The 13,218-nt window shown below is 48.8% G+C and overlaps 1 protein-coding gene across 8 annotated transcripts in view; it reads right to left on the reverse strand.

Annotated features, from left to right (window-relative positions):
- The window catches only part of TP53BP1 (tumor protein p53 binding protein 1), an 848,450-nt gene that overhangs the window by 719,562 nt on the left and 115,670 nt on the right, over positions 1 to 13,218 (reverse strand). For all 8 annotated transcript variants that reach the window (XM_069222604.1, XM_069222600.1, XM_069222601.1 and 5 more), the window contains exon 7: positions 12,614 to 12,698. In XM_069222604.1, coding sequence (XP_069078705.1) covers positions 12,614 to 12,698 — 85 coding nt within the window. The remainder of the gene's footprint in view (positions 1 to 12,613; positions 12,699 to 13,218) is intronic.

The following is a 13,218-nucleotide window of genomic DNA, read 5'->3' on the forward strand; positions in this document are numbered from 1 at the left end:
AAAGCCAGAGACCTTGCCAAAGGTTTCAAACTCTCACAGTAGCAGAGACAGAAAAGAGGGGTGTTGTATAATAGCAAACATAACATAATTTGCATAAAGGGCGATTTTGTGCACCAAGTGTCCCAAAGTAATGCTCTTGATCAAGGGGTTCCAACTAATGCGTTCCACAAGGGGTTTTCTGACTAGGGTACGGAAAATAGATGCATTTCTTAGGAGGATCATCTGAATGGAGACTTAATTTTCCACAGACCCAAAGTGTCTGAAAAGGCCTTTTTAGAGGACTCGGACGTGGATTAGATGCCCTCTTGAAACAATCCACTAAGGCAGACGCCCCCTACTAGATTAGTACGAGTAGATGTAAACAATGAAGAATTTGGCAAAATAGACATATCTAGTGAGACTTCATCAGAGCTTAAAGCAACTTACAGAACATAATGTGCAGTAGAAACGTACAGGGATGGTGGTATCTGGGGGAGTGGAGGTTATCTCACCTCACAGGTTGTAGTTTTTTTTTTTGGTTTAAATCTATTTTATTGGTTTGCCGTGGAAGAAAAACGTACATAACTGCACCCTCACTTTTATCCAATGGCTGGTGAGGTGAACAAGAGTGGATATGGCGTGTCAACTTAGAAGCGAAAGGAAGGGCGCGGGAAAGGAAGAGGGGTGAGTCCAAGTGTCCAGTGATAGGGAGTGGAGGTAGGGGTAGGTGTCAGGGAATGGAAATGAGTAGTGGTTGTTGAGCACTGCCATCCCCAGCAGCAGTAGTAAGTAGAAAGTCAAAACATGGGTGGCAAGTTAATTAGTGTTGTTCTCCATCAAATGTAAGCTAGACAGGTTAACGCTCCGAAGTCCTGCACAAGGAATCAGATGCATGGTGTAAGGAAATGCCTCCTTGGCATGGTTACCCCCTGACTTTTTGCCTTTCATGATGCCTAGTTATGATTTGAAAGTGTGCTGAGGCCTGCTAACCAGGCCCCAGCACCAGTGTTCTTTCCCTAACCTGTACTTTTGTTCCCACAATTGGCACACCCTGGCATCCAGGTAAGTCCCTTGTAACTGGTACCTCTGGTACCAAGGGCCCTCATGCCTGGGAAGGTCTCTAAGGGCTGCAGCATGTCTTATGCCACCCTGAGGACCCCTCACTCAGCACAGACACACTGCTTGCCAGCTTGTGTGTGCTAGTGGGGATAAAATGACTAAGTCGACATGGCACTCCCCTCAGGGTGCCATGCCAACCTCACACTGCCTTTAGGTATAGATAAGTCACCCCTTTAGCAGGCCTTACAGCCCTAAGGCAGGGTGCACTATACCATAGGCGAGGGCATAAGTGCATGAGCACTATGCCCCTACAGTGTCTAAGCAAAACCTTAGACATTGTAAGTGCAGGGTAGCCATAAGAGTATATGGTCTGGGAGTCTGTCATGCACAAAATCCACAGCACCATAATGGCTACACTGAAAACTGTGAAGTTTGGTATCAAACTTCTCAGCACAATAAATGCACACTGATGCCAGTTTACATTTTATTGTAAAATACACCCCAGAGGGCACCTTAGAGGTGCCCCCTAAAACCTTAACCGACTACCAGTGTGGGCTGACTAGTTTTAGCAGCCTGCCACACACCGGACATGTTGCTGGCCATATGGGAAGAGTGCCTTTGTCACTCTGTGGCTAGTAACAAAGCCTGTACTGGATGGAGGTGCTTATCACCTCCCCCTGCAGGAACTGTAACACCTGGCGGTGAGCCTCAAAGGCCCACCCCCTTTGTTACAGCACCCCAGGGCACTCCAGCTAGTGGAGTTGCCCGCCCCCTCCGGCAACGGCCCCACTTTTGGCAGCAAGACCGGAGGAGATAATGAGAAAAACAAGGAGGAGTCACTGGCCAGTCAGGACAGCCCCTAAGGTGTCCTGAGCTGAGGTGACTCTGACTTTTAGAAATCCTCCATCTTGCAGATGGAGGATTCCCCCAATACGGATAGGGATGAACGCCCCTACCCTCAGGGAGGAGGCACAAAGAGGGTGTAGCCACCCTCAGGGCTAGTAGCCGTTGGCTACTAACCCCCCAGACCTAAACACACACCTAAATTGAGTATTTAGGGGCTCCCAGAACACAGCAAGATAGATTCCTGCAACCTAAGAAAAAGGACTGCTGAGCTGAAAACCTGCAGAGAAGACGGAGACACCAACTGCTTTGGCCCCAGCTCTACCGGCCTGTCTCCCCACTTCTAAAGACACTGCTCCAGCGATGCGTTCCACAGGGTCCAGTGACCTCTGGAGCCTCAGAGGACTACCCTGCATCTAGAAGGACCAAGAACTCCTGAGGACAGCGGCTCTGCTCCACAAAGACTGCAACTTTGCAACAAAGAAGCAACTTTGAAAGAACACACGTTTCCCGCCGGAAGCGTGAGACTTTGCACTCTGCACCCGACGCCCCCGGCTCGACTTGTGGAGAACAAACACTACAGGGAGGACTCCCCGGCGACTACGAGAGGGTGAGTAGCCAGAGTTGACCCCCCTGAGCCCTCACAGCGACGCCTGCAGAGGGAATCCCGAGGCTCCCTCTGACCGCGACTGCCTGCTTCAAAGACCCGACGCCTGGTAAGGACACTGCACCTGCAGCCCCCAGGACCTGAAGGATCCGACCTCCAGTGCAGGAGCAACCCCTAGGTGGTGGCTACCCCGAGGAGCCCCCACCCCCCTTGCCTGCATCGCTGAAGAGACCCCTTGGTCTCCCATTGAAACCTATTGCGAACCCGACGCCTGTTTGCGCACTGCACCCGGCCGCCCCCGTGCCATTGAGGGTGTACTTTTTGTGTTGACTTGTGTCCCCCCCGGTGCCCTACAAAACCCCCCTGGTCTGCCCTCCGAAGACGCGGGTACTTACCTGCTGGCAGACTGGAACCGGGGCACACCCTTCTCCATTGAAGCCTATGTGTTTTGGGCACCACTTTGACCTCTGCACCTGACCGGCCCCGAGCTGCTGGTGTGGTAACTTTGGGGTTGCCCTGAACCCCCAACGGTGGGCTACCTTGGACCCAACTTTGAACCCTGATATACCACCTGCCATATTACGAATTCCATAATATATATTGGACTCGTAATACGGCTGGTGGTATATCAGTCACTGTACCGTCACTTTTGGGACGGATTAACACCTCCTCCAAAGTTGTAATAACCCCCATAATGTCTAATGCAGAAGAGAATGTGATGGAACTCAATGTCATCCCTTACCTGCATCTTAGGATGTCAGAGTTAAGGTCTCTCTGCAAAACCAAAAAGATTAAAACTGGTTCAAACCCTACCGAAGCACATCTCCAGAAGCTTTTGGCAGAGTTTGCTAAAAACAACCCCTCTGAGGATGCCCTCCCAGAGGAAGAAGCTAGTGAAGTGGAGGATCTCCCACCCCCACTCCTAGTTAGGTATAACAGGGTCCCTCAAACCCTGACTCCAAATGTGATAGTCAGAGATGCTGCTTCTCTCACAAGAGAGTCCAGCAACTCTGGAAGCATTGAGGACAACCTCAATGAAGATGACCTACTGTTAGCCAGGATGGTCAAAAGATTGGCTTTAGAGAGACAGCTCCTAGCCATAGAAAGGGAAAGACAAGAGATGGGTTTTGGTCCCATCCATGGTGGCAGCAACATAAATAGGGTCAGAGATTCTCCTAACATGTTGAAAATCCCAAAAGGGATTGTAACTAAATATGAAGATGGTGATGACATCACCAAATGGTTCACAGCTTTTGAGAGGGCTTGTGCAACCAGAAAAGTAAACAGATCTCACTGGAGTGCTCTCCTTTGGGAAATGTTCACTGAAAAGTGTAGGGATAGACTCCTCACACTCTCTGGAAAAGATGCAGAATCCTATGACCTCATGAAGGCTACCCTGATTGAGGGCTTTGGAGTCTCCACTGAGGAGTATAGAATTAGGTTCAGGGGGGCTCAAACATCCTCGAACCAGACCTGGGTTGATTTTGTTGACTACTCAGTAAAAACACTGGATGGTTGGATTCAAGGCAGTGGTGTAAATGATTATGATGGGCTGTACAATGTATTTGTGAAAGAACACCTGTTAAGTAATTGTTTCAATGATAAAGCATCAGCATCTGGTAGACCTAGGACCAATTTCTCCCCAAGAATTGGGAAAGAAGGCGGACCATTGGGTCAAGACTAGGGTGACCAAGACTTCCAGAGGGGGTGACCAAAAGAAAGGGGTCACAAAGACTCCCCAGGGGAAGAGTGTTGAGACATCCAAAGGGAAAAATAGTAAAGAGTCTTCTAAAGGGCCCCAAAAACCTGCTCAGGAGGGAGGACCAAGAGCCTCTTCACAATCCAATTTTGGGTACAAGGGTAAAAACTTTGATCCCAAAAAGGCCTGGTGTCGTAGCTGTAATCAGCCAGGAAACCAAACTGGAGACAAGGCCTGTCCCAAGAAAAGTACCACTTCTAACTCCACTCCAGCAAACACTGGAATGGCCAGTCTCCAAGTGGGATCAACAGTGTGCCCAGAGGAAATCAGGGTTCACACTGAAGCTACATTAGTCTCTGAGGGTGGGATGGATTTAGCCACACTGGCTGCCTGGCCCCGTAACATGCAAAAATACAGGCAGCAGCTCTTAATTAATTGGACAAGTGTAGAAGGCCTGAGGGATACAGGTGCCAGTGTCACCATGGTGACAGAGAAACTGGTTTCCCCTGGTCAGTACCTGGCTGGACAAACGTATCCAGTCACCAACGCTGACAATCAGACTAATGTACATCCCATGGCTATGGTAACTTTAGAGTGGGAAGGGGTCAATAGCCTGAAACAGGTGGTGGTCTCCTCAAATATCCCTGTAGACTGTTTGCTTGGAAATGACCTAGAGTCCTAGCATGGGCTGAGGTAGAACTCAAGACCCATGCAGCCATGCTGGGTATCCCTGAACTGGTGTGTGTCAAGAGAAGGGCACAGTGCAAGGCTCAGGGTGAAAAAGTGGTGTTGGAGCCTGGAAAAAGGGCCCAACTCTCCAAGAGTAAAGGAAAGAAAACTGGGGAACCAGTTTCAACACAACAAGAAAAAGAGAACCTCTCTTCACAGGAAGAAGTTCTGCCCTCTGAGGGAACTGAGCCCATGGAGTTAGAACCTTATCCGGTTGAGCTCCTAGGCCCAGGGGGACCCTCAAGGGAACAGTTGTATAAGGGGCAAGTAACCTGTCCCTCTTTTGAAGGCCTTAGGCAGCAAGCTGCTGAAGAGTCCAATGGAAAAATAACAGGAACACAGAGTCTATTGGGAAGATGGACTCCTTTTCACTGAGGCAAGAGATCCCAAACCTGGTGCCACTAGGAGAGTGGTAGTGCCTCAGGAGTTTAGGAAGTTCATTCTGACCTTAGCTCATGACATTCCTCTTGCTGGGCATTTGGGACAGACCAAGACGTGGGAGAGATTAGTCAACCACTTCTATTGGCCCAACATGTCCCAGAAGGTCAAGGAGTTTTGTGCCTCCTGTGCCACCTGTCAAGCCAGTGGTAAGACAGGTGGACACCCAAAGGCCCCCCTCATTCCACTTCCAGTGGTGGGGGTCCCCTTTGAAAGAGTGGGTGTGGACATAGTGGGTCCACTTGAACCTCCCACAGCCTCAGGGAACCAATACATACTAGTAGTAGTGGATCATGCTACTAGATACCCCTTAGGTCGACTACTGCCCCTGCAGTAGCCAAAGCACTCATTGGTATTTTTACCAGAGTGGGATTTCCTAAGGAGGTGGTGTCTGACAGAGGTACCAACTTCATGTCAGCATACCTGAAACATATGTGGAATGAGTGTGGGGTGACTTACAAATTCACCACACCATACCATCCACAAACCAATGGTCTTGTAGAAAGATTTAACAAGACATTGAAAGGCATGATTATGGAGTTCCCTGAAAAACTCAAAAGGAGATGGGATGTCCTCTTGCCATGTCTGCTTTTCGCCTACAGAGAGGTGCCTCAGAAGGGAGTAGGGTTTTCCCCCTTTGAACTTCTGTTTGGCCATCCTGTAAGGGGACCACTAGCTCTTGTGAAAGAAGGCTGGGAGAGACCTCTCCACGAGCCTAAACAAGATATAGTGGACTATGTACTAGGCCTACGTTCAAGGATGGCAGAGTACATGGAAAAGGCAAGTAAAAACCTTGAGGCCAGCCAACAACTCCAGAAGTTGTGGTATGACCAAAATGCTGCTATGGTTGAGTTTCAGCCAGGGCAGAAAGTCTGGGTTCTGGAGCATGTGGCTCCCAGGGCACAGATGGAGTGGCCCTTACCCAGTGCTAGAAAGGAAGAGTCAGGTCACCTACCTGGTAGACCTAGGCACTAGCAGGACCCCCAAGAGGGTGATCCATGTGAACCGCCTAAAACTCTTCCATGATAGGGCAGATGTGAATCTGTTGATGGTAACAGATGAGGACCAGGAAGCTGAGAGTGAACCTCTCCCTGATCTCTCCACAGACCCAAAAGATGGTTCAGTAGATGGAGTGATCTATTCAGACACCCTCTCTGGCCAACAGCAATCTGACTGTAGGAAGGTCCTGCAACAGTTGCTGAGCTCTTTTCCCTAACCCCTGGTCAGACACACCTGTGTACCCATGATGTGGACACAGGAGACAGCATGCCTATCAAAAACAACATTTTCAGACAGTCTGACCAAGTTAAGGAAAGCATCAAGGTGGAAGTCCACAAGATGCTGGAATTAGGAGTCATTGAGCACTCTGACAGCCCCTGGGCTAGCCCAGTGGTCTTAGTCCCCAAACCTCACACCAAAGATGGAAAAAGAGAGATGAGGTTTTGTGTGGACTACAGAGGACTTAATTCTGTCACCAAGACAGATGCCCATCCCATTCCAAGGGCAGATGAATTGATAGACAAACTGGGTGCTGCCAGATACTTAAGTACCTTTGACTTGACAGCAGGGTACTGGCAAATCAAAATGGCACCAGGAGCAAAAGAAAAGACAGCATTCTCCACACCGGATGGGCATTATCAGTTTACTGTTATGCCCTTTGGTTTAAAGAATGCCCCTGCCACCTTCCAAAGGTTGGTGAATCAAGTCCTTGCTGGCTTGGAGTCCTTTAGTGCAGCTTATCTTGACGATATTGCTGTCTTTAGCTCCAGCTGGCAGGATCACCTGGTCCACCTGAAGAAGGTTTTGAAGGCCCTGCAAGCAGCAGGCCTCTCTATCAAGGCATCCAAATGCCAGATAGGGCAGGGAACTGTGGTTTACTTGGGACACCTTGTAGGTGGAGGCCAAGTTCAGCCACTCCAGCCTAAGATCCAGACTATTCTGGACTGGGCAGCTCCAAAAATCCAGACTCAAGTTAGGGCATTCCTTGGCTTGACTGGGTACTACAGGAGGTTTGTGAAGGGATATGGATCCATAGTGACACCCCTCACAGAACTTACCTCCAAAAAATGCCCAAGAAGGTAAACTGGACTGTAGAATGCCAACATGCCTTTGACACCCTGAAACAAGCAATGTGCACAGCACCAGTTCTCAAAGCTCCAGATTACTCCAAGCAGTTAATTGTGCAGACGGATGCCTCTGAAAATGGTATAGGGGCAGTTTTGTCCCAAACAAATGATGATGGCCTTGACCAGCCTGTTGCTTTCATTAGCAGGAGGTTACTCCCCAGGGAGCAGCGTTGGAGTGCCACTGAGAGGGAGGCCTTTGCTGTGGTTTGGTCCTTGAAGAAGCTGAGACCATACCTCTTTGGTACTCACTTTGTAGTTCAAACTGACCACAGACCTCTCAGATGGCTAATGCAAATGAAAGGTGAAAATCCAAAACTGTTGAGGTGGTCCATCTCCCTACAGGGAATGGACTGTATAGTGGATCACAGACCTGGGACTGCCCATGCCAATGCAGATGGCCTTTCCAGGTTCTTCCACTTAGAAAATGAAGACTCTCTTGGGAAAGGTTAGTCTCCTCCTCTTTCGTTTGGGGGTGGGGGGGGAGGGAATTGTGTAAGGAAATGCCTCCTTGGCATGGTTACCCCCTTACTTTTTGCCTTTGCTGATGCCTAGTTATGATTTGAAAGTGTGCTGAGGCCTGCTACCAAGGGCCCTGATGCCAGGGAAGGTCTCTAAGGGCTGCAGCATGTCTTATGCCACCCTGGGGACCAGAGGTTGATAGTGGCAAAAATAGATAATACTAATGCTCTATTTTGTGGTAGTGTGGTTGAGCAGTAGGCTTATCAGAGGGCAGTGTTAAGCATTTGTTGTACACACACAGGCAATAAATGAGAACACACACTAAAAGACTTAACTCCAGGCCAATCGTTTTTTATATAGAAAAATATATTTTCTTAATTTATTTGTAGAACCACAACTTTCAAATTTCAAGTAAGTACATACATTGTAAGGTGCTTCACACAGGTAAGTATAGAACTTTGATTTAAAACAGTAGTACACACAGTTTCGGTTAAATGGCAAATAGCTATTTTAAAAGTGGACACAGTACAAAAATCCTGGGGGAGGTAACTAATTGTTATTTTCTCAGGTAAGTAAAGCACTTACAAAGTCAGTCTCCTGGGCATAGGCAGCCCACCATTGGGGGTTCAAGGCAACCCCAAAACCACAGCACCAGCAACACAGGGCCAGTCAGGTGCAGCGGTCAAAGGAGGGCCCAAACAACATAGGCACATATGGAGAACAGGGGTGCTCCTGTTCCAGTCTGCTAGCAGGTAAGTACCTGCGTCCTAGGGGACCAGACCAGGGGGGTTTTGTAGAGCACTGGTAGGGGGGACACACACAAGCACACAAAACACACCCTCAGCGGCACCGGGGCAGCCGGGTGCAGTGTGCAAAGTAGGTGTCGGGTGTGCTGTAGAAAACAATGTAGGGACCCGGGGGTCACTCTGGCGATGCAGGCACCCACACACAGGGGGGCTTCTGAGCCAGCCACCGACTGGGTTAGGATCAGGGCCGCCTGCTGGTCACTCCTGCACTGGTAGGTGATTCCTCCCCATCCTGGGGGCTGCGGTGCAGTGCTTGGTCCAGGCGTCGGGTTCATTTGTTACCAGGCAGTTGCGGTCAGGAGGAGCCTCTGGATCCTCTCCACAGGCGTTGCTGTGGGGGTGCAGGGAGGTCGACTCAGGGTGCCCACATTGTTGGAGTCACCTGGGAGTCCTCTCTTCAGTGTTGGTTTCTTCAAACTCGAGCCAGGGGCGTCGGGAGCAGAGTGTGAAGACTCACGCTTCTGGCGGGAAGTTGGAGTCTCTTTAAAGTTGCTTGTTTTTGTAGTTGTTTCCGGACAGAGCCGCTGTCATCGGGAGGTTCTTGGTCCTTTAGGTGCAGGTCAGTCCTCAGAGGTCGCTGGTCCCTGTCGGATGCGTCGCTGTGCAGGTTCTTTGAGTCTGGACACAGGCCGGTAGGGCTGGGGCCTATTCAGTTGTCGTCTCCGTCGTCTCTGCAGGGCTTTCAGGTCAGCAGTCCTTCCTCTTTGTATAGGTTGCAGGTATCTGATTTCCTGGGTTCAGGGCCGCCCCTAAATACTGAATTTAGGGGGGTGTTTAGGTCTGGGGGGGCAGTAGCAAAGGCTACTGTCCTTGAGAATGGCTACACCCTCTTTGTGCCTCCTCCCTGTGGGGAGGCGGCACATCCCTAATCATATTGGGGGAATCTTCCAAACTCAAGATGGAGGATTTCTAAAGGCAGGGGTCACCTCAGCTCAGGACACCTTAGAGGCTGTCCTGACTGGTGGGTGACTCCTCCTTGTTTTTCTCATTATCTCCTCCAGCCTTGCAGCCAAAAGTGGGGGCCGTGGCCGGAGGGACGGGCATTTCCACTAGCTGGGATGCCCTGGGGTGCTGTAACAAAAGGCATGAGCCTTTGAGGATCACCGCCAGGTGTTACAGTTCCTGCAGGGGGAGGTGAGAAGCACCTCCACCCAGTGCAGGCTTTGTTTCTGTCCTCAGAGAGCACAAAGGCTCTCACCCCAGGGGGGCAGAAACTCGTCTCAGTGGCAGGCTGGCACAGACCAGTCAGTCCTGCACTGAAGGATTGGGTAAAATACAGGGGGCATCTTCTAAGATGCCCTCTGTGTGCATTTTGTAATAAATCCTAAACAGGTATTAGTGTGGGTTTATTATTCTAAGAAGTTTGATACCAAACTTCCCAGTATTTAATGTAGCTATTATGGAGCTGTGGAGTTTGTTTTGACAAACTCCCAGACCATATACTTAATATGGCCACACTGTCCTTACAATGTCTAAGGATAGGCTTAGGCACTGTAGGGGTGTATTGCTCATGGAGCTATGCCCTCACCTGTGGTATAGTGCACCCTGCCTTAGGGCTGTAAGGCCTGCTAGAGGGGTGACTTACCTATGCCACAGGCAGTATTTTGTGTGCCTGGCATCCTGAGGGGGATGTCATGTCGACTTTGCCTTTTTCTCCCCACCAACACACACAATCTGCAATGGCAGTGTGCATGTGTTAGGTGAGGGGTCCCTTAGAGTGGCACAACACATGCTGCAGCCCTTAGGGACCTTCCCTAGTCACAGGGCCCTTGGTACCACTGGTACCTTTTATAAGAGACTTATCTGTCTGCCAGGGGTGTGCCAACGGTACATTTTTAGTGAAAGAACACTGGTGCTGGGGCCTGGTTAGCAGGGTCCCAGCACAATTCTCAGTCAAGTCGACATCAATATCAGGCAAAAAGTGGGGGGTAATTGCAACAGGGAGCCATTTTCCTACAATGGGCACCCCTGCTCCATTCCCCTTGCTATGCTTAAGGGTCTGGACAGAGGCCATTGACCCTCACTGATCCTGCGGGACCCGTGTAGCTGCACCAAATCCACTTGCAGAAGCGGACGCCTAGTCCAGCCCTTGCAAATACAAGTCAGAAAAAGGGCCAATGTACACTATCAAACGCCTTTTCAGCATCAATCGACAGCAACAGGGCTGGGACCCAAAAGAGGTTTGATTTATGTATAAGGTGTAAGAGCCATTTTTGTGTTATCGCCACATCGTCTCTCGGAGATAACCTCTGCTTTGTCTGGGTCTACAAACGTTGCCTATATGGGTTCAGCCGCGTGGCCAGTACACTTGTAAAGATTTTAGCATCCACATTAACGAGGGAAATGGGTCTGTATGATGACCATAAGGTGGGGTCTTTCCTGGGTTTAGGAATTACTGTAATAATAGCAGCCTTCATTATATCTATGAGGGTGCCCTGTTCACCAAAAGAGTTGTAGAGGCGATTGAGGATGGGCGGCAGCTGCGCAGCAAATGTTTTATAAAAAATGGACTTGAGTCCATTTTGTCCTGGTGCTTTATCTATTTGAAGCCTTGTTATGGCTGTGAGGACCTCTTCCTGCTTTATGTCCTGCTCCAGCTAGAGTGCAGCCACAGCTGGCAGGCATGCAGTGGGCGCACGGGCCACATATTCAGTGGCATCTGTTTGAGTTAACTGTTCAGCTGAGAATAAGTCAGCGTAGTAGTGTTCGAACTCTTCCGCTATATCGGCACCCTGGCATACAGGTTAATCATGCAGTCCCTGAATCTTTGCAAATTTGTGTCAATTAGTTTGGGTTCTCATGCAATGGGTGAGCAGTCACTCTGCTTTATTGCGTCATGTGTAATACGTTTTTGTGCAAAGAAGAGCGTACTCCGCTTTCTCTCTATCGAGCGCTGTCAGTTGCTTCCTGGCCAATGCTAGTTGTCTCCTCACCCTATGAGAGCCTGACTGTTTGTGACTGTTCTAAGTTCTTTTTTTTTTTTTTTTTAAACAAAATTGGAGTAAACTACTTAGGTCTGCTGTAGAACCATGAGCCACACCCTGGTTCCCAGCAGACTCGACTGTGGCAACTCCCTCTATGCTGGCACCACCCAGAAGAACTTAAAGAAACTTCAGCACATCCTAAACGCCTCCGCCAGACTCATCCTGGACATTCCCTGCCGCAAATACATCTCCAGTTACCTAGGAAACCTCAACTGGCTTCCTATTGAGAAAAAGATTAACTTCAAACTCCTCATACACGCATACAATGCCCTCTATGACCTAGGACCCTCCTACCTCAACCACTGCATCACCTTTTACTCCCCCACCAGATTTCTCCGCTCAACAAGCACTAGCCACCATACCCCGCATACGGAAGACCTTGGCTCGTGGAAGATCCTTCGCCTTCCTCGCAGTAGTCACCATCGCTGCATCAGTTCAGGAAGGAACCCAAAACCTACCTCTTCAACTGAAGCTCAGAAAACAACACCCCCTCAGCCCACCCCCCCCCTCAAACCGGCTTGAGACTCTTAGGGGTGAGTAGCTGCACTTTATAAACACAATTTGATTTGATAGGTGACAATGTTTACAACATTACATTGCTATTTTAATGTTCCCCAGGGACTCCCAACTAGATGTCCTTTTGCTATACTCTAACCCACAATACTGACCAGTGAAACTAATGACACCATTGTCAGGGCTGCAGTAAATTCAAGCACATGGCAATTGTTTGCAAATGATTTGGCCTACCACCAAGCATGGTGATTTTCTACCAGCAATAATTATTTGATGAACACTTGCAACATGCAATGCTTTGCAACAGTACCTTTCTATACACGTGCAATCAGATACACTTACAATTGCTGCTATCAATCACAACGTTTTACCTTTTTGAATGCTTGTCAAGGTGTTGAGGCATGCTGCCCTCTCCACGTGGAATAAGTGCTTCCACATCCTTCACCATGTGCAAATCTAGACAAACACAGATGAGAAGCCATTAGTTTTACAGAATGCCAGTATTGGTTTTAAGTAGTAATAAAAAACACTGTATTCACTCCTTTTCTCCTGACAACATTAGTCACCATTTATGGGTGCTCCTCGTTCTGCTTAATTCATTCACTTAAACTTCTCTGTTAGTTTTCTATTTATGTTGCTGGCAACTTCACAAAACACCACATATGTCTAGTGAGTAATTAAAGAAGAAACTTGAACTGTTTACAAGTACAAAAAAAATGAGCCTGGAAATGACGGCTGGGGGGAGGCGAGACAACAGTGTACTGAATACGGGCCCTCTATATTTTACACATTTATTCAAATGAACTGAAACACCTGCATGCTGCACCTCTATAGGTACTTTTAGCCTTGAGACAAAATAACTTCTGCTGTCACTTCCTTAAGGGTTCCCAGCATAAATTGTGAATGGACAGTCTCCTATATTATGCCTCATATATATCAAGAGTAAAGTTTGTTTCCTCAAAGTATGTTGCTTCAT

The sequence above is a fragment of the Pleurodeles waltl genome, chromosome 3_1, assembly GCF_031143425.1.
Source record: "Pleurodeles waltl isolate 20211129_DDA chromosome 3_1, aPleWal1.hap1.20221129, whole genome shotgun sequence".
In the NCBI taxonomy this organism is placed as follows: domain Eukaryota; kingdom Metazoa; phylum Chordata; class Amphibia; order Caudata; family Salamandridae; genus Pleurodeles; species Pleurodeles waltl.